Source organism: Eucalyptus grandis, chromosome 9 (genome assembly GCF_016545825.1).
Source record: "Eucalyptus grandis isolate ANBG69807.140 chromosome 9, ASM1654582v1, whole genome shotgun sequence".
Taxonomy (NCBI): Eukaryota; Viridiplantae; Streptophyta; class Magnoliopsida; order Myrtales; family Myrtaceae; genus Eucalyptus; species Eucalyptus grandis.
Genome location: NC_052620.1, coordinates 39,702,225 through 39,725,050, shown reverse-complemented (window position 1 = coordinate 39,725,050; position 22,826 = coordinate 39,702,225). Strand labels below are relative to the sequence as shown.

General features: G+C 39.5%; 3 protein-coding genes across 4 annotated transcripts in view; 2 read left to right on the top strand and 1 right to left on the bottom strand.

Annotated features, from left to right (window-relative positions):
• The window catches only part of LOC104419800 (serine/threonine-protein kinase TOR), a 33,792-nt gene extending 25,794 nt beyond the window's left edge, over positions 1-7,998 (top strand). The window contains exons 42-57 of one of the 2 annotated variants that reach the window (XM_010031575.3): positions 250-456; positions 766-879; positions 958-1,161; positions 1,379-1,459; positions 2,667-2,741; positions 2,823-2,889; positions 2,977-3,137; positions 3,299-3,472; positions 3,607-3,735; positions 3,856-3,939; positions 4,456-4,517; positions 4,589-4,661; positions 4,777-4,911; positions 5,252-5,410; positions 5,489-5,748; positions 7,052-7,998. In XM_010031575.3, coding sequence (XP_010029877.1) covers positions 250-456; positions 766-879; positions 958-1,161; positions 1,379-1,459; positions 2,667-2,741; positions 2,823-2,889; positions 2,977-3,137; positions 3,299-3,472; positions 3,607-3,735; positions 3,856-3,939; positions 4,456-4,517; positions 4,589-4,661; positions 4,777-4,911; positions 5,252-5,410; positions 5,489-5,748; positions 7,052-7,070 — 2,004 coding nt within the window. In that variant the 3' untranslated portion in view covers positions 7,071-7,998. Of the gene's footprint in view, positions 1-249; positions 457-765; positions 880-957; positions 1,162-1,378; positions 1,460-2,666; positions 2,742-2,822; positions 2,890-2,976; positions 3,138-3,298; positions 3,473-3,606; positions 3,736-3,855; positions 4,064-4,455; positions 4,518-4,588; positions 4,662-4,776; positions 4,912-5,251; positions 5,411-5,488; positions 5,749-7,051 lie in introns of those variants that run through there. The other variant, XR_005546524.1, reaches the window with a different exon arrangement.
• Positions 7,999-8,065: 67 nt separating this feature from the next.
• LOC104419801 (inositol-tetrakisphosphate 1-kinase 3) lies at positions 8,066-13,330 on the bottom strand. The gene is made up of 11 exons (XM_039301743.1): positions 12,891-13,330; positions 11,737-11,818; positions 11,602-11,634; positions 10,514-10,634; positions 10,262-10,354; positions 9,839-9,958; positions 9,559-9,735; positions 8,890-8,945; positions 8,693-8,777; positions 8,391-8,551; positions 8,066-8,312 (listed from the first exon to the last, which is right to left on the bottom strand). Exons 1-10 carry the CDS (start codon positions 13,061-13,063, stop codon positions 8,433-8,435), a joined length of 1,059 nt encoding a protein of 352 aa, XP_039157677.1. The 5' UTR covers positions 13,064-13,330; the 3' UTR covers positions 8,066-8,312; positions 8,391-8,432.
• A 4,572-nt stretch (positions 13,331-17,902) lies between these two features.
• On the top strand, positions 17,903-22,474 carry LOC104419799 (pyruvate kinase isozyme A, chloroplastic). The gene is made up of 7 exons (XM_010031574.3): positions 17,903-19,136; positions 19,326-19,413; positions 19,500-19,690; positions 20,522-20,640; positions 20,760-21,003; positions 21,280-21,514; positions 21,949-22,474. Exons 1-7 carry the CDS (start codon positions 18,621-18,623, stop codon positions 22,275-22,277), a joined length of 1,722 nt encoding a protein of 573 aa, XP_010029876.2. The 5' UTR covers positions 17,903-18,620; the 3' UTR covers positions 22,278-22,474.
• The last annotated feature ends 352 nt before the right edge of the window (positions 22,475-22,826 follow it).

Sequence of the window (22,826 nt, the reverse complement as noted above, 5' to 3'; positions counted from 1 at the left end):
TTGTAACAAGATGATGCCTTCTACAGTCCTGTGAGATTCTCCACCTAAACAAAGTATCTGGGTTCCTTCTAGTATGGCTTCCTGTGTTAAATTTGATGGAGTTAAAAGAAAGTTGTTGAATTGTAAGCACCTCACAAATGGTTTTACTGTTTGAAGATCGTACTTGTTCTTTGGCATAGAGATTACCAAATCAGGATTGTTTTCTCGTCATACTACTGCCCATGGATGCATAATTTTATTTTACTTCAGGATATACTTCGTCTTCTCACACTGTGGTTCAACCATGGAGCTACTGTGGAAGTTCAAATGGCCCTGCAGAAAGGACTCAATCTTGTAAAAATCAACACATGGCTGGTTGTGCTGCCACAAATAATTGCCAGAATTCATTCAAACAACCAGGCTGTTAGAGAGCTTATCCAATCACTTTTAGTTCGCATTGGACGACAACATCCACAGGTTTGCATTGAGGCTTCCAAAGCTTGCAGCAAACTCCATCTCTAGTTCTTTTCTGCTTGTGCTTAATGGATCAGTGACCTAGAATTCCATTCGTTAATCCCTCTATTACATGCTGGATGAAGTTGCCTTGTATTTATCCTTTTAATATGACTAAATAACATATATTTCCCCCTAAGAATGATGTCAGAGGTGATGTGTGCAGTTATGCACTTTGGCTTGGACAGTCACTTGTTTCAATCTCTGTATGTGTTGTCCTTTGCTGCCATGTGGATCTTCTTTCTGTTGAAGTAATTTTGTTTTTTTACCTAGGCCCTCATGTATCCTCTTCTAGTGGCGTGCAAATCGATAAGCAATTTACGAAGAGCTGCTGCTCAGGAAGTTGTTGATAAAGTACGGCAGCACAGTGGTCTGCTTGTACGCCAGGTAAAATTTGCTTTAACCATGTAGATTATTGATTTGCAAGTTGTTTGTGCTGATCTCGAAGGTAAACCCTTTTGACAGGCACAACTTGTGTCGACAGAGCTCATCAGGGTTGCAATTCTTTGGCATGAAATGTGGCATGAAGCATTGGAAGAGGCTAGTCGCCTCTATTTCGGGGAGCATAATATTGAAGCAATGCTAAAGGCGCTGGAGCCATTGCACGATTTGCTTGAGGAAGGGGCTAGTAGAAACAATACAACTATCAAAGAGAAGGCATTTATTGAGGTCACCATCTGAATGTTGTCTACAGGATGTTTTTATTTATTTATTTGGTCATGATGATTGCATATGCACATGTAGAAAAACTAATCTTTCAACAGCATTGTACTTTTTATGCATCTGCATGACCTTAATATTCTTCATTTCAATTTTTATGTTGATTATTAGTCGTTAATCTGGACTTTCACAGTCTAATTAGATTTTTCTTCCTTTTGCAATGCAGGCTTACCATGCAGAGTTGATGGAGGCACATGAATGTTGCAAGAAATATAAGAGAACTGGTAAAGATGCAGAGCTTACACAGGTATGAGTCCTCATCCATAAAATGGGCATTCTTCTTTGTCAGATAATGGTCTCTCTTTAATTATTTACTTGATGATTTGGAGGAATATTAACATTGGATTTATTGCTGTCTGATGGTGTATTTTATTACAGCTATTGCTGATTATTTGCTTTTCATGTAACATCCTGAGAATTTGTCCTAATGAAGTTCTGCGTGTTACTTGCATCAGTTTTTGCCTGATTGTTCTCTGGGTTGTTCTTTGGTTTGAAAGTTCTGCTTGATGAAAAGATTACTAAAAGGAATGAAAGGAGTTTATTCCTTGGATGAAACATGTTGCCTTTTACACATTATCGAGTTGACTGCCTATTCTCTTTCATGGTGATAGCCTCATGTTATCAGACGCATCAAGCACTCAAAGGGTGCGGGGATAATATTGCTTCTTTTTATAGAATCTGTCTGCACATGCCTTCAGATTATTTGTTTTACCTTTTTTTGTTGTGCAAATTGACTAAAATAACATCAAAAGGGTAAAAAATGATAAACGAGTCATAATTATATGATGACGATGACAAACTAGCTTGATTATAGATTGCAGCTATGCTTCTAGTCTTCCAGCAATTGATATTCTGAATGCGGCTTTGTTTACCATCATTTCATAATTTTAAACAGATCATTTCAGTTGTTAATGACCATAGCCTTTAATAGTCTATTAGGAAGAAACCTTGGGTAACATTAACTCTTTGGGATGTAATAAAAAAATTGTGTGATCATGTGAATTTGTGTCGTGCCTGCTTGCACAGGACATAATGCCCCTCCCCTAAAGCTTGCAGCTATGCTTCTAGTGTTCCAGCAATTTATATTCTGAATGCGGCTTTGTTTACCATCATTTCATAATTTTAAACAGATCATTTCAGTTGTTAATGACCATAGCCTTTAATAGTCTATTAGGAAGAAACCTTGGGTAACATTAACTCTTTGGGGTGTAATAAAAAAATTGTGTGGTCATGTGAATTTGTGTCATGCCTGCTTGCTCAGGACATAATGCCCCTCCCCTAAAGCAGTCTTCCAGATTGGTAGGATTCTTTGCCAAGGCCAGGGCTCGATCAGCTGATTGAATATAACCACTTCCCTAGCCTCCTTTTCACTCAGGGTTCTACCGGTCAATTAAGAGTTTATGAATATCAGTATTACCATATGATACTTATAATATGTGCTACTTCTTGACCAGGCATGGGATCTTTACTATCATGTATTTAGGCGAATAGACAAGCAGCTTCAGAGTCTCACCACCCTGGACCTCCAGGCAAGAAGTAGATTCTGTCATTAACATTTGCACTCGATATCATTGCAATTATGCGCTGACCCCTATTTTGTGAATTATCAGTCTGTCTCTCCGGAGTTGTTGGCTTGTTGCAACTTGCAGCTTGCAGTGCCTGGGACATACCGTACAGGTGAAAAAGAGAGAGCAAATTGATAATTTGTTGTTAAAGGAGAAATAAGTTAGTTTAGTTGATACCAACGAGGTGTTTGTTTTCCAGATGAAGAAGTGGTGACAATTGCATCATTTGCTCAGCAGCTGGATGTGATAACCTCCAAGCAGAGGCCTCGAAAGTTAACTATTCATGGGAGTGATGGCGAAGAATACACTTTTCTGCTGAAGGGACATGAAGATCTACGTCAGGATGAACGTGTCATGCAGGTTCATCTTGATTTTCTTCACATTATCCTCTTTTTGGGCCATTATCAGGCATTTGGTGGCTGAGTCACAATCAGGCCCATTGTTTTTGCTCATGCTTTGTGTTACCACTCTCTCTCTGTCAAGTGAATATCTATACATCCTAACAAGTTTCTTCCTCTCAGCTCTTTGGTCTGGTGAACACTTTGTTGGAAAATAATAGAAAAACGGCTGAAAAGGATTGGTCAATCCAAAGATATTCTGTGATTCCATTATCCCCAAATAGTGGATTAATTGGATGGGTCCCAAATTGTGACACTTTACACCAACTGATCCGAGAATATAGAGATGCCAGGAAGGTCGGTTGACTTCTATATTATCTTCTTGTCAGTACAATTAACACTTTTTATTATGCACTTTCTGTGATCGAGCGGTTTTGTTTGGTCAAAGGGAAGCTGCCTTCATTCAAGAAATGTTTTATTCTTGTTAACAGATCACTCTGAATCAAGAGCACAAATATATGCTAAGTTTTGCCCCAGACTATGATCATTTGCCCCTGATAGCCAAAGTTGAAGTTTTTGAGTATGCACTACAGAATACAGAAGGAAATGACCTTGCAAGGGTAATCTATTGTTAACATTTTTTGGGGAAGAGGAAGTGATAGGGAGAGGGTTGGAATAATCAGTCTGAAATCTATAACCAATGATTAACAGTTCATAATGTCCTCTTTGGATTTTGGTAGGTTCTCTGGTTGAAGAGCCGCACTTCTGAGGTTTGGCTGGAGAGGCGGACTAATTACACTCGGAGCTTGGCAGTCATGAGCATGGTATATGCTTTCTGGCATCTCATATGAACAAAAGAGGAAGATGTCTCCTATCTTTTTTCTGATTCTGCAAGAACTGTAATTACTTGCAGTAGCAAATATAATATTATCTCTTAGAATATCCACGGTAAGCACTTAGACATGTGTGATATAAAATTAGATGTGCTTACTGTGCAAAGAGTGTGCTACAAATGTTTCATACATTTATCCTTGTTTTTTCTATTTAACTTCCTTATTTCAAATAGTCTGGCTCTCATCAAATTATTGGTGTCTAATAAGGAGAGAATAACATGTGATTACATGGACAAAAATCATTGGGTTCTCAAATGTAGGCATACATGAACAGGTTTGAATATCTGGTCGGAGTAAAACAACTGATTTTGAATGGCTTCGTATAAGAAACCTTTAGCTTCAGCACATCAGTGGAAAAACAATACGCATTTGCATTTTTTTAATTTGGTAAGACTTGAATTTGCATAACTTTGCGTTAGATTTACTAATTTTTGGATTTGATTGCAGGTGGGCTACCTTCTTGGCTTAGGTGATCGCCATCCAAGCAACCTTATGTTGCACCGTTACAGGTAATCCTGTGAAGCAAGGAACAAGGTTGGATTTTAGTTTCAAAGTATGCTGAATGTCTCTTGTGTCACAGTGGAAAGATCTTACACATTGATTTTGGAGACTGCTTTGAAGCTTCGATGCACCGAGAAAAATTCCCTGAAAAGGTAGAATGCTTTTCTCTGCGTCACGCTCTAAGCTAACAAACAAGGCATGATGATGTTAGTTCTGTGCATGAATTAAGTCATTGGGCTAATTATTAGAGTATATTCTGTGATCCAGGTACCTTTCCGCTTGACTAGAATGCTTGTGAAAGCAATGGAGGTTAGTGGCATTGAGGGGAACTTTCGTTCAACTTGCGAAAATGTGATGCAAGTACTTCGAACGAATAGGGACAGTGTAATGGCAATGATGGAGGTACGCCTTTCAGATTGGTTCCCTTTTTTTGTTGTCTCTTAATTTTGGGCATGAATTGATGGAACGCATTATTTAAGGCATGGTGATTTGTATGTAGTGAATTATGTATCCAAATATTTGCATGGTGGAAGGGACGGGGGAATAATTATTCGAGTACTAGGCATTTTTTTTCGCTCTTCCTTTCTATCTCTTTAACTAATAGCCATGTGTCTTGAAGTTTGTGATTGCACTGATGTAAAATTTTGCTAATTGTGCTCATGCAGAGATGATAGAACTTCTTCTAAGATCATGGATGATACAACTATTGAAGGAATTTAATTCCCGTTTCATCTGTTTTCAGGCTTTTGTACATGACCCTCTTATTAATTGGCGTCTTTTTCCCCAAGTATCAATGTTTGCTAATACTCACGTCCCACCTGTTGTGAATGCTGAAGAATCTTCTCAAAATAGAGAGCTTCCTCAGCCACAGCGTGGTGCCAGAGAAAGGGAGCTTCTTCAGGTAGACAAATTCAGAAGAGGAAGAGCTTGAAACTTCCATGATTTAATAGATGCTTACATTTTGATATGTTTTGTATAGGCTGTTAATCAACTTGGTGATGCTAACGAGGTGCTAAATGAACGTGCTGTGATGGTCATGGCTCGGATGAGTCATAAGCTTACTGGCCGTGATTTTTCCTGCTCTCCAGTATCCAGCAGCCCTAACCAACATTCCATGGTTCACAGCAATTTATTTTCAGGGGATTCTCGTGAAGATCATGGTTTATCTGTTAAACTTCAAGTTCAAAAGTTGATCATTCAAGCTACATCACATGAAAATTTGTGCCAGAACTATGTTGGGTATGGTGCTGTAATTTCACTTTGTTGGTTTGTGCTGAAACTGTAGCTGTCTTACATGCATGTGCTTTACGCTTCCAAATGTCTCGAGGCTTGTCTTGATTGCTTTTAGGAGTCAAAATGACTGGATTGGATGTTGGTCTAATTTTCCCTAGTGTATTTAGATTCTTACATGCATTGCACAAAGCTAATTTTCTAAAGATACGTTCGAGGTATAGATTTAATACTCAGCAAATTGAAGATGATCTGTGGAAAGTGGGTAGCTAGTCCAATTCTAGGTTTGGTGGTTGGGTTACTTGTATTTTGGCATCGTATAGTTTGTCGTTTTTAAATGTGTTTTTGAGTTTACAAGGGTCATTGCTTCTGCAAAAAATTTTGGAAAATCAAGTTTCCCGGGTTTTGCGTATAGAATAATCTGTCAACCACAAACAAAGCCTTATCCCACTAAGTGGGATTGGCTGAATGAATTCTACTACTCCATTGAGCTTGATGCTTCATTGGGTCCGCTGGAAGTTCTAAATGCTTCATTAGATCTGCTGCAAGTTCTTTGAAGTAGCTTTCCACATCTTTCTAGGTATTTTCCTTCCCCTTCGAACCCATGTGTCCATCCCTTATTCAAGTCTCCTCACTGGGAATTCAGAAGTCTTTGTTCAGCATGGTCAAACCATCTCAAACGACCTTCTCGTATCCTAATCTCGATTTCATCAAGAGATGACAAAAATCATACACTTGCTTATCCTGTTGATCTGAATTGTAGCTAAACTGTAAGAGATATTCACATCCTAGTGTTATATCTCATTCTAAAATCCATGTCTTGTGTTTCTCAACTGTTCTAAGAGCAAAGCTATTCTGATGTTTTAATTCTGCCATATCTATACTTGATAAACAATGCTTGGGTGGTCTCAAGGAATGCTCATCTATATGAAGCCTGATATTTTCTTGGTTTGCACCAATAAAAGAGTCCTAAATGAACTCCAATTGCAGAGCAGAGGCTTAGAGGGGCTGCTTGTTTGGTTGTCATGTTTTAGGAGGTGGCATAACATCTTTGGGAGTACACAGCTGTTTTTTTTTTTTTTTTTTTTTTGGGATGCTTAAGGTTATGAATCTATTGGTTCTTTCTAGACCATGTGATTAAGTTTCTTGTGTTGCTTGAGACTGTTTGTGGCACTGTACTCATGGGCCCATCATAAGTTGTCAGACTGACACATGATCCATCTTTGGCTGTGAAATATTCCTCCTCTTCCTTCTTCTTTTTTTCAAGTTACAGCAGTTCTTAGTCTAATTATCTGTAATCTGCTCATTACAGGTGGTGTCCTTTCTGGTGAGCTGAAGATAATCATATGTTGTATATATCTTGTGCATAGCTGGGATTTGTCTTGGTACCTCAGAGGTAGCATAATGTATTATACGGTTTATTGTAGTTTTTGTACGGAAACTCATGTTGTATAGATGCAATCTGAATTAATAGGGGACTGAGTACTTGTGCATAGGACCAGCAATATTTTTATGTCAAGAAGCAACTTGTAAAGCGTTGATGTGATGAGAATGTACGATGGAAATCATGAGGCAACGGCCACAACTTATCTGGGCTGACGAGGCATATGTTGATAGACAAGGGCTATCCTAAGATTATGCACTTATTGTCTAGATGTTGAGCTCCCAGTAGGGAGACAATGAAGAAGTCCAAGTTGATATGTATATGGAATCAAAACATACTATATCATTTACAATTAAGAGAAGCAGGGAACAAGTTTGGGTGGGGAAAATTTCTTGCTTTGCTTCACTGATAAGTACAGAGTCTAGTTGCATCAACATTTTCTTAATGGTGTGAACCATGTGATATTGGGGTTTTACTTTTGGGTTTAAGTTATTGCTGTGGTGGTGTCATCGATGTTGATGTCCTTCTTTAAGAGAGGGACCCCATTCGTCCTCATGCTGAGCTGGCACGTGCCGTCCGGCACTTGCACAGAGATGATCTATTAACTATCTTCCGTGGCTCCGTGTTTGTGACCTTTCAATAATGGGTGAAGCATGCGGTTGAATGATCGTTACTGTCAATGGCCTTCAGTTATGAGGTGTTGGTGGTGGTTGGCTCCTCTAAGAACCTCAACAGTGGTAGATTCTGGGACGAAATCTGGGGGGATGCTTTCATGTTATGGGAGACTTGTCTTTTACTTCTAGTATGATAGTCGCGCCCTTACAATTTTGGTGTAAAATATTTTCTGATGATCAACTCAAAAATATTTGCTAGTATTCCCTTTGTCCCTCTTTAAACTGCATAAGATACTGAAATGTTGGATTGTGACAATTGTGTCAAACATGAAGAAAAAGATCCTGTTTTTATTGGAACGAATTAAGATAACTGTTAAAATGTTACATCAAACGTGATGCTATGAAAGATTGGATTATGTATATTGACAAATATAACTGGACATGACTTTGAAGGTGCATCCTCTGCAACAGAATGAGTCTGATGCTCCGTTCCAGAGATGAAAGGTGCTAAATTCCTGAATGCTATCTGAAGCAGATTGGCGGGCACCGGGTACTGGGTCGAACTTACCTGAAAACTACAAAATAAAAACTTTAATGTTTAGGGGGATTAACCCTGGGTTCTTGTTGGCGGCTGGGCAAATGGCATTCTATACCAGTCAGAGATATATGTCAACTGTGCGGATTCCGAGGACCGTCTAATACTGCATGCATAATTTGAACTTGTTTCCCATAGTTCCAGTTTTCTCCTTGCTTTTGCTGGCGCTCAGTAAAAAATCGGTAAACATATGCTCGTAGCCGGGCAATTTACCGTAACCTGCATTGGCATTCAAAAGCTGTTTTATAACCAACCATGACGGTGGAGGAAGGATGCAAGTTTTATGAGTAGATTTTCACAAGCTTTTTGTTCACCAAAAACCACTAGGTTGAGATGAAGATGTGTTTTTATTTTACTTGCCTGGAAAGTAGTTGATGTCAATGACAAAATACATGTCTCTATTCACCTGCTCCCTTATCAAATCTATGTTGAACAGCTGGAGACCCTGCAGTGAGATGGAAATAATTAAGTTACAAAGAAGGCTACACCAGATATAAAAGAGGCGCCGACCGCCCCATTGGCATGGTATAGACAGGATGAAGCGCAAAATGCATTACCAGCCGGTGGCGGAGCTCTTTGGCAAGCCTCTCCAGTAAGGGTCTGGGAGGGAGTTCTGCACGGGAAGCCAAACTTATGAAAGGGTCTAAGGAAATGGTCTATGCCCACTCATAAGTACGTGTTTTATCGAGAAAGATGACAAAACATTTAGAGATATACTAGGGTAAGAAATTGTTTGTGGAACATTGAATGAATCATGAACCACAAACGTTTCATAAATAGTTTCAAAAATAAAAGAACTTTAAAAGTTTCATGCTGCGATTTCTTGTGTTTGCGGATGCTTTAAGATGAAGTCGACAAGCATTTTGCGAAGTTGTAATAGTGAATGAAAAAAGAGAAAAAGGAACTTCTCTCTGATGAATCTCATGTTTCTTCCTCTGAAAGGAAACCGTGCCTTCCCCAATTTTCACTTACCTAATAGAACTTCAGAGGACGTTATTAAATAGGAAGTGTCCAATCCGAACTCGTAGATGGAGATGACATAAACAGCATAAATCTGGACGGAATACTAATACTCAGACTTACATTCACCAAAAAATACTTGATAGAACGATGAAACCCACAATTTTCATGGTTTTCTGGCCCCGGCAAAAGAACACCTAGAAACTGACTTGAAAATTTTCACTCATCAAGATATACCTAAAACAAAGCTGTTTGAAATCTCTTACCAGCTACACCGGGGTCGAGATCTGCATCTTCCGCAGAAGATGCAGCAGAGGAAACCCTTGGGAATGGAAACAACCCAGTGAGTTTAGAAAGTTCCCGCCTGCTGATATTTGGGAGAGAGAAACGCCTGACAACCTTTACAAAATCGCCAATAACATATACCTTAAAGAGAATACCGCCTTCAACAAACAAAGCACAAGTTGTCGCACAGTTAATTTTCGTGATGTGATTGTCAGGCTATCTAGCAACAGATACCCCAAAAACATAAAAGAAGAGTTATACCGTGATTGACAAACTCTTGCAAAACAAGGGGAGGCTCAAGCTCTACAAGGGAGGACTGATCATAAGCAAGAAACAGTTCATGGGACTTGGAGGTTCCATCCACCACTAGTGGCTTGGCAACTGAAACAGCAACAACCAAGAAAACTTAGTAAGCCTGCCTCAGTAACGGAGAACTCACTTGACTCTCAGCAAGTGTCATTATTGTTTAATCCTGACACACTCAGTGCATGAAAAGTATGAAAATCGCCTATGCACCCCACGCTTGCTCACAGGAATTTAGAGGGAATTCTTTTGAGACATTGTCAACCCTATAACGCGAACCCTAAATCTGGAAGTCACGCAAATTTTGGAGGAGATAAGTCGTTGGAGGAAATGCAAGTTCTATTCCATCCGGTGTCAGAATGACTTCAAGCCACAACGTACCTAGTGGCAAACATAGTCCAGCTTCAGCAACCTCACGCGGGATGGATTGAGAATCTTCTCTTATGACCAATTGCTTTGGAACTCCCACTGTGGCTACAAAAAAAAATTTATTTTTTTTAGTTAGAAATAGGAGTCAGTCAGCATCAATGAACGGCTAATTTAGACATTATGCCATCTAGTTCCAAAACAGGAGATTTCCATTTAAGCTAATGCACTTCTCGCAAAATACGAACTAAAAAAGAAAATTACTACCAGAGCAGTCATGCATGTTTAGATCTGCAACATCCTGGAGCATAGATTGGCGATCATGTAAATGTTCAATAGCATCAGGAGGATCAACTACAGCTACTTCTGGATGTTTTCTCTGGTAGTCCTTCAACAAGGATAGATAGAAACCATGTCAACTCTGGCAGGCTAAGTAAAGTATCAGAGGAACTTGCTTACACTAGGAAGCTCAGAAAAGAGATTAAAGGTCCATCCAATTGTTGTACCGGGGTCAAACATATTTGTACCAGATGTTAATTAAGAATGGAATCTAAAAAAGCACAGAGCTTATCTGACTGTTCTAATGATCAAACCATTCCAATCCCTCAGAAGATTAAGCCACATAATCCAAAAAATACCTCTCAACACCAACAGTGAAATGAGCTCCTGGAAATGAGCCTACTTGGTTGGCAGAAACAAAAGCCTCAAACTCTATTGAGGAGGGCTTCCATCATTCACAATCTTATCCTTAGATTCTGAGAGAGTAGACAACAAAGTCCAGTACAAATTATACTTTGAAGGGGCCAAAAAGCATTGAATTTTCTGGAAGCCCCAATATTTTCTGGCATGCAAATAAGGTAGATGGAGATTTGGTCTGACTAAAAAGCAAAGAAAGCAGTTCATGTGCTAAGGTCAGTGGATGCTAAAACTTAGAAGTTCTTTGGGTCTCACTTTTTGTCCCCAGGCCTCTGCTTTTGGCTTTTAGTACAAGTATAACGATTTTTTTCAACCAAAAGTTGCTGCTTCTACAGAAAGAAATATAGAAACTTAGGGAGTGAATTTTTACGTCCATTGACCCAAGAATTTCCCATTAGATTGCATTCTCGAGGAACAGATTTCAACCATCTGGTAACGGTTATTAGGAGATAAGCAAGGAATCTACAAATTGTCTCAGAATAATATTTTCTCAAAGGTCAGAGTTTTCAGGTTCTAATCATTTATTCACAATGGAATAATATAAAATTTTGAGTAATCTCATGGAACAGTTGGAGAGGCACTTGTCAGAGTAATTCTATAATTTTTGTTCAATGATTTGAGAAGATAAAACACGCGGTACATTGCTGAGAAGGACGGACCTCAATGATCTTGAACCATTCCTTTCCTGATATCTGGAAGGAACACAGGCTAGTCAGTCGCTTAACAGCAGTTCGAAAAGTACAGAGCTTTTCAGGTAGTCCGCAAGTTGACCTGTGCATAAAATATCAACAAACCTTGTGCAAAACAACATTGAATGGACCTTGGTCTGCTAGGGGCCTGCTGAGATCGATGGCAACAAACAGTATCCCCTTGTTTCTGCATCAAACAAAATGTTATCTGACGGTCCACCATTATAGTTTCAAATGAACGCTTCTCATCCTAGAAACAGTGAATTTCTAGAGACTCTTAAATTTGACATCTTCCATTTTCTAACTCAATGGCGCTTAATAAAGATCACTTTCCCAACTTTGAAAAGCACATGCTATACAATCTTTCCACCAGACAAAGCCAAGTCTTATTGAAACTGCTGATACTTTCAGTTTTTATTTTCTTGTTTCAATTTTTTGTCCTTCCGATGAAAGCTAAACTAATTGATCTATCAAATCCAAGCATGGGATGCAAAGCCGAGAAGGAACCGGGAGTGATTACATGCTGTAGACGACTGATAATCTGTTATTTTCTTTTACATACACCATGACACCGAGACGATAATAAACAAACATGACATTTCTTTAGTCTGGACTTATATGAAATTACTGAAACTGCAACTGACGGTCAGCCAGCAATTAAGCCAGGGATTTGGACAAAAAAAAAATTAATAAGATGAGTATAGTAACTCCAAGGACACATGGGGAAATAAACACCCCAACAGGCGCGAAACCAGAGGTCGGAAGTTTCCGACCAAAAGCATGCCAAAAAAAGATTACCAAATATATTTTTTTTGGGGGTCAATACCAAATATTGACTTCAGATCCCATGGCGTTGGACTCATCCAAAAGGTATATATTTCGGGATATTCCTCGGAAACAGTTGGCAAAGAACAACGAAGGTACCATGGTGATTTGATAATAGGTCAAGCAAAAAACAGTTGGATCAATCCGGGAAAGCGAGCGCTGCCTACCCAATAAGTACCCGCAACTGTAGCAGGAAATGCCAAGAAGAGACGAGCAAGAAACCAGAAACATTTCACCCAAACTTAGCAAAAACCCCATACGAAGTAAGGTAACCAGAACCATAAACTTTTCACAGATTTTTGGGGCCTTCTTGCTTCAAGAACTTGCGATCTAAGCACTTATGGAACCTAAAAACGAAAAGTTTTCACGGAAAGTTTTCACGGAAAGTTTTCACGTGATCTGCGCACGCGTGTACCGACAGTGAGAATACCCACCTCGCGAGCCCTTCGAGCTTCGGTTGCATGAAACTCTTCTTCTTCTTGGTAGTCAGCGCGTAGCCCACCACCACCTTGTAATCGACGTCGAGTGAGCTCGGACAGATGCGTGGACTCACCGGTGTCTCCTTCTCTTCCTCGTCTTCGCTGGAAGTCTCCCTACTTAACCTCATCCCCACCGTCGAATGCAGTATCGCCGCCCGAGTCCTAAATGCAAATGAAGGACCAAGATTTTGGCCTCCGTCCTAGCTCCTGGATCCCTCCCGTGTAAACACAAGAAAATGAGGCCAACCCAGATCCTTCTTTCTCGAGCTTTTTACTGGGTTCCCTCGGTCTCCACCATGGAGCTCTCCAATCTATCTAGAATTGCATCACGGAGAGAGAGAGAGAGAGAGAGAGAGAGGGAGGGAGTTTGCATGTAACCTATATAAAGCCGCGGGGTGGTGGGGTTTGAGGGAAGGAAGACATTTTACAGCGGAGTTGAAATGCGTTGCGGGGGGGGAATATTCACTCCCCAGAAGAGAAAGGTCCGGTTTTTGACTGTGGTCTTGAGAAAGAATAGAAAGAAGAAATTATCATTTTTTTTGGTAAGTTTGTAATAATAACCAGGGTCGATCAAAAAAAGATTAGTCGGACCGCCCAAAAATATTTAAAAAGATTAGGCAGTTCAATCTCCTATCTTGTCCCTACATTTCTGGTATTTCACTAATTGTTTATTGATATCCCACAAGATTATCTTATTAATCTGATCCATATCTTTTTCTTTTTTTAAAATAACTTCTCATTCATTATGCTAATTAATTAGGCATCTGCATAAATTCATGATTCCAAATCTCTTTCCTATTTCTCCTTTCGGCACTTCAATCCTAATAGCTAGTGAATTCCGCTAAACTATAATATTTTAATCTCCTTTTGACCAAAAAAAAAAAAAAATCTCCTTTATTTGGACTTCTTTTTGTAAAGATGTATATAAGATATAAAATATCCAAATATACGCGATATCTAAACATAATTATCTATGTACGGATTCGTCTATCTATAAGATATCTATTAAATAACTAATCTAGAACAATTTGGGAAGAATATTAAGGATTGGAATCTCTTACGACAAGAGATCCTCTTTATTTTATGTAGTAGTACGGATTTCGTTTGGTAAGATTTTCTAGTGATAATAAAAGAATCCGACACGATTGTTTTGCTACTTCGTTATCTCTCTTATTGCGTCCTCAATGTTGTATGTGGAAAAAAAAAAGATATATTCACAAGTATAGCAAACCAACCAAAGATTAGATTGTATTCCAAGATTGACTTAATTTCCGAAGGAAAAGACATGATGATAACATGATTGACTTCCATGTGTTTAAGTCGTCGATGTTTCTAATCCTGAAATTACGCAGTGTCCCTTTCAATCCTTCATAAATTTAGGATACCAAAGTACGAATCGCATCAAATTTAGCCCATTTGAATATATGAAGTAGGTAGGTAACTTTGGACGGCAAAATCATTAGTCTTTTGGGTTTGAGAATATGCTCAGAATCATGCCTCAATTGATTCTTAGATTATCCTTGACATGGTCATTTTGATATGTTACTGCTTTCCTCCATGACCTCGCCGAGAAACCTATTGATTGGTGTTCTTCATTACTTTATCACTACCCGGACAACACAAAGCCTATCAACAAAAGAATACAATCATGACATTTTTACATTAAGTGTTTTGAATCTCGCAAGTGGCACGACATGTTCCATTGGTCATTTTCATATTTTACCGTTTTTGTAGATGACCTCGTCAAGAAATCTATCGAAGTAATCATTTTTATTTGGAGTGTTTTTTTATCACTTTACTACTCCCAAGACAACCTAAAGTCTTCCAACAAACGAATACAATCATGTCATTTTTATGTTGTGTTTTGAATATTGCAAATAGCAAATTCCATTGATCATTTTGATATTTTACTTTTTTCCTGGATGACCTCATCGATAAATTTATCGAAGTAATCATTTTTTATTTCGAGTGTTTTTTTAATTATTTTAACAAGATAAAGTCTTCCAACAAAAAAAAAAAAATACAATTATGCCATTTTACATCAAGTGTTTTGAATATTGCAAGTAGCACGACAAGTTGCATCGGTCCATCAAAAGATGACAGAAGTTGCAATCATGTTTGGGGTGAAACGATGGAAGGCAAGAAATATGTTGCACGTGATCCACAGGTCTCTCGTTTCTATGTTGATTTAAATTGTATTGTAAATTTTTCGAGGTGACACGTTTTATCAATTTTGGTTATTTGCACACGTGCTTGAGATGACAATTTATGCCTCATGTATTGAAGTATTGTTTAGTGAGATAGTACCCCAGTTCGTTGGCTCATAAAATTTAGTGGGTGACATGACAATATTTCAAAAGTAACTAAATTTCAAGTCTTGATTAATAAAAATTGACCACAACCTACGTGTCCATTGCCCCAAAGTGAGGGATGTTGTATCGAGTCAAGTGAGAGAATCACTTTTTTAATTAAAGTAAGAAAATAAATCTTTTTCTTTATTTGGTATCTTTAATAGGCACTAAGTCAATTCTTAATTGCACAGTAAATTTTTTTCTAAAAGGACAATACTCTAAAATATATGAAATGACACATACTAAAAGTTATGTAACGAAATAGTTCGCTTCATGTCTAAGGGGTACATGACAACCGCCTATTTATTGTTTTGAAACAATTTTTCTATTTAGGACCTATTTTTGGAATAGAAATTTGTTTGATAAACTTATTCGTTTTTCTATTTTTGAAATAGTAGTTTGGAATATATATCGGAAATAGAAATTTTTATTTCTCTATTTCAGGAACGAAATGAGAAATAAAATTTTTCTTATCGTTTGTCAATCGGTCTTTCATCCGTTGTCGCTAATCACTATCCATTGGTTGCCACCGCCCGCCCACCCCCGGTTGCCGTTCTTTGCGGCGTCGCCGACCATTCTTTGCCGTCACCGGTCGTTGTCGCTGGTCGCCCGGTCCGTCGCCCGTTGCCGGTTGTTGCCGCCGTTGCGGTTGCCGCCGTCGCCCTGTCGCTAGTCATCGATCACGGCGGCGGCGACCGCTGTGGCCGCCGCCGTTGCTTGCCGCCGTCACTGCCGGGTCGCATTGCTAGGTTGCCAATTGCCACCGCCGCTAGTTGTCATTTGCTAGTCGCCGCCGCCGCCGCGGTTGCCGCTCGCCGCTCGTGCCGCCGTCGCGCGATTCTTGCCGCCGCCGCTCATTGCCGCCGTTGTTCGCCACCGCCGTCCGTCACCACTATCCGCCATGGCCTCCGCCACCTGTTCAAAATGAAGAAATTTTGTATTGTTATCAAACGAATTTTTATTTTTAGAGTAGAAATTTTGTATCGTTATCAAATGATTATTTTTGCTTATAAACTCTTTTAGAAATAAAAATAGAAAAATATATTTGTTCCAAAAACTATTTCAACAGAATGGTTGTCATGCACGCCTATGCATAATGAAAGATGAAGAAAATGATAAAAACATAAACAATGATGTTTTTCTCCGATTAGTGAAGTTTGTCTTGCAGTTCAAGGCAAAAGAGGGCATTGTCCTGGAAAAATAAAATTAAAACAGTGCATAAAGACAAGTTGGAGAGAAAAGGAATGCTTTTTATTAAAGCAAAAAAAGAGAAAGACAGAGAAGAAGCGAGCGGAAAAGAAATAAAGTAAAAAAAAAAAAAAAAAAAAAGAGGAGGAGAAAATCCACATTTTGCAAAACCAAACCTAATTAATGAGTTGAAAAATATGAAAGCGACTCAAAAATCATTCACATTCATCTCGGTATGATTTGTGAGTAATGAAGACAGAGCAAATGCTTACACATTAGTCCTTGGAGAAACATAAAAAAGAAAGTATCAAATGAATTACCGGTTGACATGGGATGGAGAGGGTATACACCGTTGGAAGACACCAACCCAGCTCTACAACTACAAGATACGGAAGAACGAAGTAGAAATGCCACATTGCTGCTCGATCCGAACGTGTCTGAGCACGCATTTCCAGGACAGATACGGTCTGTTCAGAGATTTCCAGGACAGATACGGTCTGTTCAGAGATCTTGTAGTGGCCTCTAGCTGGCTTAGATTTGGTGGACCCTTCACACTACTAATAGAATATGCCTTCCATGCGCGTGCATATTCCTTGGGTCCCTCCCCTTCGTTTTATTTCCTGGTTTGGCGAGCGACAATTTTCTTCTCCAATCCCAACTTTTGACAAGACAATGTTGCCTTCGAGGAATTCGAGGTTGTCTTGCCTTGCCCTCCACGAAATGCCAGATGCCTAGGCATCGCGGACATTTTATTAGAATGGGATTCTTCCATCTTGTCATTCTCGTTAAAATAATGTTTGATGCGGTAGGTAAAATATTTCGTCTTTGCAAGAGTATGTTCCACCACGATAATATGACTGCGCATATGACAACATTTACGTTACGGAGAAGAGTTTTTTTTTCAAAATAATTATTTTTTATTTTTGTTTGAAAACAATTTCTAAGTAAAATAATCTTTACCAAAAAAACAAATTCTAAATAAAAAAATCTGTTTGGTAACTACATAAAATTTTTACTTTTGAAATAGAAAAAAAATAGAAATGTGTTTGGTAACGCAACAATTTCTTTTTTGTATTTATTCATTTTTTATTCTTGCTTACGCGACAGTGGCGGGCAGCGGCAGCGGGCAGTAGCGGTGGGCGCAACAAGAAAAAGAAATAAAAAAATAAAAATGAAAATCAGCTTATTTTTAAAAATTATTGTAAAGCTTAAAAACAACTTTTTTTTGCTTCTCAAAACTGTCATCGGGAACAAAAAATTAGAGAAATTATTTCCGGGAACAAATATTTTACCAAACGATTTCTGTTCTTTTTTTGTTCCGAGGAACAAAAGAACAGAAATTGAGAGAAATAGGAGCATTACCATGCACTACCATAATCTACTAAACGTACGCGGCTGTCTCGCATCACAGTTCACGGACCACCCAAGTTGGATTTTTTCTTTAGGCTTTGAAGCGAGAAAGGCTGTCCCTTTGGGTCAGGAAAACTTGGGGACCATCTGACCCGAGACCAGGACAGAACATCCGATTTGAGATCTGTTCTTTGTCTGTAGTCTCATGTCCGTGTCCGTACAACAGAACACTGGAGAAAATGGAGCTGACCCGTGATTGCTATTGGTTTACACAGGAGAAAGAAACGACTCAGAGAGATCATGGAGATTCAGCTTCTGCAAAGCTAAGAGGTTGAAGTCAAAGCGGACATTTGGCCCCGCTAATGATGGCGAAGAATGGTGGTTGACCGTTAAGGTTGGAAGACCCTTTAAAAGTTCCCACCGCCAGTGAACTACTCCGTCCTTTGAACCCATCTCCATTTTTTTCTTTAGTGCATTTATTTAATGCTAAACCAATGGCGGCAGCAGATGTACCAGAATTTGCAGCAAAGTTGGTTTCTTTGACCTATTGTGGTCTCCTTCTTGCTTTTAATAATTGGTACTCTCTCAAAGAAATCGGACCCTCGTTGGTATCTTCACTCTCTCTTCATCATAAAGTCCAGATCTTGACGGACTCTACGATTTCAAAGCCTTAATCCGTCTCTACTCGATACATTTTCCGCCAGTGCTTCTCCAAGAGTTCATAGGAAGCTGATTCCTGAGCTTGGTCCCCAGGTTTTCATCTGCAAGTAAGCGATAATAATCGATCGTGAGAAACATGGCAGTCGCAGGGGAATTAACTGTTCCTTGTGGTCAGATCAGTTCAAAGATCCCAACCTTCGATTTCAAGAGCCACATTTCTGGTGTGCCCATGATTTATTGCTCTGGAGGGAAACTGAAGAGTAGGATTTCCACTGGAGTTAGAGCAGTCTTGCAAGTGGGAGTGGAAGCAGCTGAGAGTGTGGGCAAGGTTGAGGGTGCTTTAGGGTTTGATGTGGTGTCGGAGGAAGAGTTGAGGGAGAAGGGGTTTCTAGGGATGAGGAAGACAAAGCTCGTGTGCACTATTGGCCCTGCTTGTTCCTCCTTGGAGGATTTGGAGAGGTTGGCATTAGGAGGGATGAATGTGGCGAGGCTCAACATGTGTCACAACTCGAGGAAGTGGCATTTGGATGTGATTAGGAAGATCAAGAAGTTGAATGAAGAAAAGGGATTTTGTGTTTCGGTCATGATTGATACCGAGGGCAGTCAGATTCATGTCGTTGATCATGGTGCTCCTTCCTCTGTCAAAGTAGAGGTCAGTGTGCGACCAAGGGATCAGTTAATGCTTCATAGTTTAGGAAGTGTCGATAGTTCTGGACTTCTTTTTTGTGAAATTTTGTCTGGTCTGGTCTGCATTAATGTTTAAGCTTCATCTTAATGGAAAGATACATTAATTTGCTTACTCCTATTCTCATGTGGCTTTGTTTTGCTATGAGAAAATTAGGAAGGATCATTTTGGTTATTTACTACGAAAAAGTTTGAGGGTTCCCGCCCTTTCACCGTCCAAGCAAACCACTCCGGTTTTTCTGAAGGTATGAGTTACTGCAAAGACAATAGTCTTTTAATGTTATTGACATATTTTGATGTCTAACCATCCCTCTTTATGTTAAACGTGCAGGTATCGAGGTTGGTGATGAGCTCGTTATTGATGGAGGCATGGCAAGTTTTGAAGTCATGGAAAAGATTGGGAATGATTTGAAGTGCAAGTGCACAGATTCTGGTTTGTTTCTACCTTGCGCAAAGTTCAGCTTTTGGAGAGATGGGAAGCTTGTTGAGAGGAATTACAAATTGCCTACTCTGTCTAGAAAGGTGGATTTCATAATCCTGGTTTCTTGTTTATATTCCTTGGACATTACTGCTTTCGGTAGTTCTTTGACACTTCAAATGACTTGTTCTTGCTTCAATGTGGACATTCTGCGTGGTGTTCATTCATTGCTGGGTCATTGAATTTTATAGTCGACCATAAGAAAACATGAGAAAAGGAGAAATCCTAGATCCACATGCGTTTCCATTTGTGCTAAAATTTGCAAGAAATAAGGGATGAAAGTTGGTTCTGGCAAACCATTAATAGACCTAAACCTCGCAGCTTCATTTATAAAGTCTTGCTGTGGCCCCTTATTTCCTTTCTTCTGAAGTAGGCGATTCATAATATTGTAAGTTGAAGAGTTATCCATGGGTTACACATACTATATCAGTATTTCTATCGCATGGTATGGGGCTTAAGACTTACCACATGCCCTCAGCACTTCATAGTACTGTATTGATGCTGTTACCATCTAAATCATTGATACCTTCATATTTGATGGAAACAGTGGTGAATATAGAAGTGAGAAGCGAGCTTTGTTTTACAAGGATGGTATGAAAATGGACTCATCTGCTGGGAAGTATATTACTGGAGATGAGAGGATTATCAAGCTGGTGTTCTCTCTTCTTGATTCCCACTAATTAAACAACAGAGTACATATGTCAGAAATTCTAATTTGATGCTCCTTGGTCCTCTCATTGTCATTGAATAATCTGATTGGTGTCCGTAGATGGAGAAATTGCACTGCAAGCCTACAATTGATGATTTCAAATACAAAAAATCCACAAATTCCTTTCAAGTTTGTTACTTCACCGTCTTATATGGTTGATTTGCAGGACTGGGCTGACATAAACTTTGGAATTGCTGAAGGCGTAGACTTCATTGCAATGTCATTTGTAAATGATGCTGATGCTGTCCGCAACCTTAAGGATTACATTTCCACCAAATCATCCATGTAAGTTGAAGTGGTGCATGAAGTACGCAAGAAAGGAAGTCCTGTAGTTTCCTTTTGTACTGTTGTATGTAACCACTAGATATTGGAATCTACAACATAAATTCTTTCTTTTGTACCAGATCAATTAGAGTATTGGCAAAGATAGAGAGCCTAGAATCTCTTCAGAAATTGGGGGAGATTGTTGAAGCCTCCGATGGTCTCATGATTGCTCGGGGTGATCTTGGTGTGGAAATCCCACTGGAGCAGATTCCAGCAGTCCAAGAGGAAATAACTTATGTCTGCAGGCAAATGAATAAGCCTGTGATTGTAGCTTCGCAACTTCTCGAGTCCATGGTTGAATTTCCCACTCCAACCCGTGCCGAGGTACTATTATGAGGAATGAATTTTGTCATATAGACAGGCCAATTACATTCACTGAGAGGGATATATCTAGTTATTAGCAGATTTTTACTCTTAGCTGCGAACGTCTGTTCTGTGCAGATTTACTGCACTTGTCCCCTTTCTTCTTCCCCTGTCCATTCTGAAAAACCCATAAATTCTCTCGGTAATAGAACAATAATGAAATATTAAAGTATATTACTAGTTGCCTGTTATTTCATCCTATGGTCTAAATCATTGATTAGATGCTCGGATCATAAGGTTGCAGATGTGTCTGAAGCAGTTAGACAGTATGCCGATGCTTTGATGTTATCTGGTGAATCTGCGATAGGATCACATGGACAGAAAGCTCTTTCTGTCTTGCGAATGGCTAGCAATCGGATGGAAACGTGGAGCCGGCAGGAGAACCGACAGAGCATGCTCCATCATCGTAAACTAGGAGTGTCATTGCCTGACCGTATTGCTGAGCAAATTTGTGATTGTGCTGCTGAAATGGGTAATATTCCTTTTTCTTCAGCATTCTAATATTCTTACATGTATGTTTAATCATAATGCAAGATATCTCATATATACCCCTAACCAGCATTAGATACTCCACTATAATATTCTTTGCTTTTGAAGCACCATTAGACTAGCAGTTGGTGATTATATTGGGAGCCAAGAATCAAGTACCTTCTCTTAAAATATTGCATGAAAATTGCGATCAGTTCGTGCCGTTAGCCAGGTAGACTTGTTTGGTACACCCCAGGCTCTCAGGTTATGGTCCAATAAATAACCAAATCCCAGACACTCTGTATAATTTATCCGAGTACCCACAAATTTTAGTTCATCACATTTGCTTCTAGTTAAGTTATGATCTATTGTTGGACAGACCAGCTGTACTAGTTGAAATTAACATGGATTTTGTGCACTTATTTATTCACTTCGCAGCTAACAACCTCGGCGTGGATGCCATTTTTGTGTACACAAAACATGGACAAATGGCATCTCTTCTTTCACGGAACCGTCCATGCTCTCCCATATTCGCGTTCACGAATGACAGAAGCACCAGGATGGCTCTCAATTTGCAATGGGGAGTTATTCCCCTCTTTGTCGACTTGACGGATGACATGGAAGCTAACATCGTGAAGTCCATCGATCTGATGAAGGCAGAAGGATTGGTGAGGGAGGGAGACGCTGTGCTGGTGGTCTCGGACATCACTCCCACCGCTGCACGCTCTACTGCTTTCCAATCAATCCAGGTGAAGACCATTTCTTAAGCACTCAAGAACCACACAATAAGTCCGAAGACGCACGCGGGATCCTCCGTATATCAAGTGCAGCAGAAATCTTCTTTACACTATGCCGTTCATGTATTACCCGTTGCTATTGGATAATGCGTGATTGCTTTTTGAACTTTTAGAGGATAAATAAAAAACCTCACTTTTGTGGTCTGATGCAACGCCCTCAGGCTCAATCTTGCGTCCTTAACTGGTGACCCAATATAATCAGGCTTGCCCTAAAGTTGGCTAGTTCAAAGTTTTAATCGCTTGCTGTCTGTTTGCGCGACAAGAGGAACGCAAAGGATAGGCATACATACACTTACTGAACCTGGACCGCTTAAGTAGCATAAGTGCAACACTAATCAGGAGCTTGTTTATGCCTCTGTTCAAAAGCAATTGTACCTGAAATGCTATGCATCTTGAACAGGGAGTTTAGATATCCTATCCACATACGTCTGAAGCTAACGATATTGGAGAACTTTGACGAGGTAAAACAATCAATGTCAATCGCGAGAGAGAGAGAGAGAGAGCGTTAGTTCCGGACTG

Coding starts and splice junctions, on each gene's coding strand:
- LOC104419801 (XM_039301743.1), bottom strand. CDS start 13,063: ATGAGGTTAAGTAGGGAGACTTCCAGCGAAGACGAGGAAGAGAAGGAG. Junction 8,946..9,558: donor TCTCGACCCCGGTGTAGCTG/GTAAGAGATTTC, acceptor CTTCCCGTGCAG/AACTCCCTCCCAGACCCTTA. Junction 8,778..8,889: donor AAGAGCTCCGCCACCGGCTG/GTAATGCATTTT, acceptor ATCTCACTGCAG/GGTCTCCAGCTGTTCAACAT.
- LOC104419799 (XM_010031574.3), top strand. CDS start 18,621: ATGGCAGTCGCAGGGGAATTAACTGTTCCTTGTGGTCAGATCAGTTCA. Junction 19,137..19,325: donor CTTCCTCTGTCAAAGTAGAG/GTCAGTGTGCGA, acceptor TGAGAAAATTAG/GAAGGATCATTTTGGTTATT. Junction 19,414..19,499: donor CCACTCCGGTTTTTCTGAAG/GTATGAGTTACT, acceptor TTAAACGTGCAG/GTATCGAGGTTGGTGATGAG.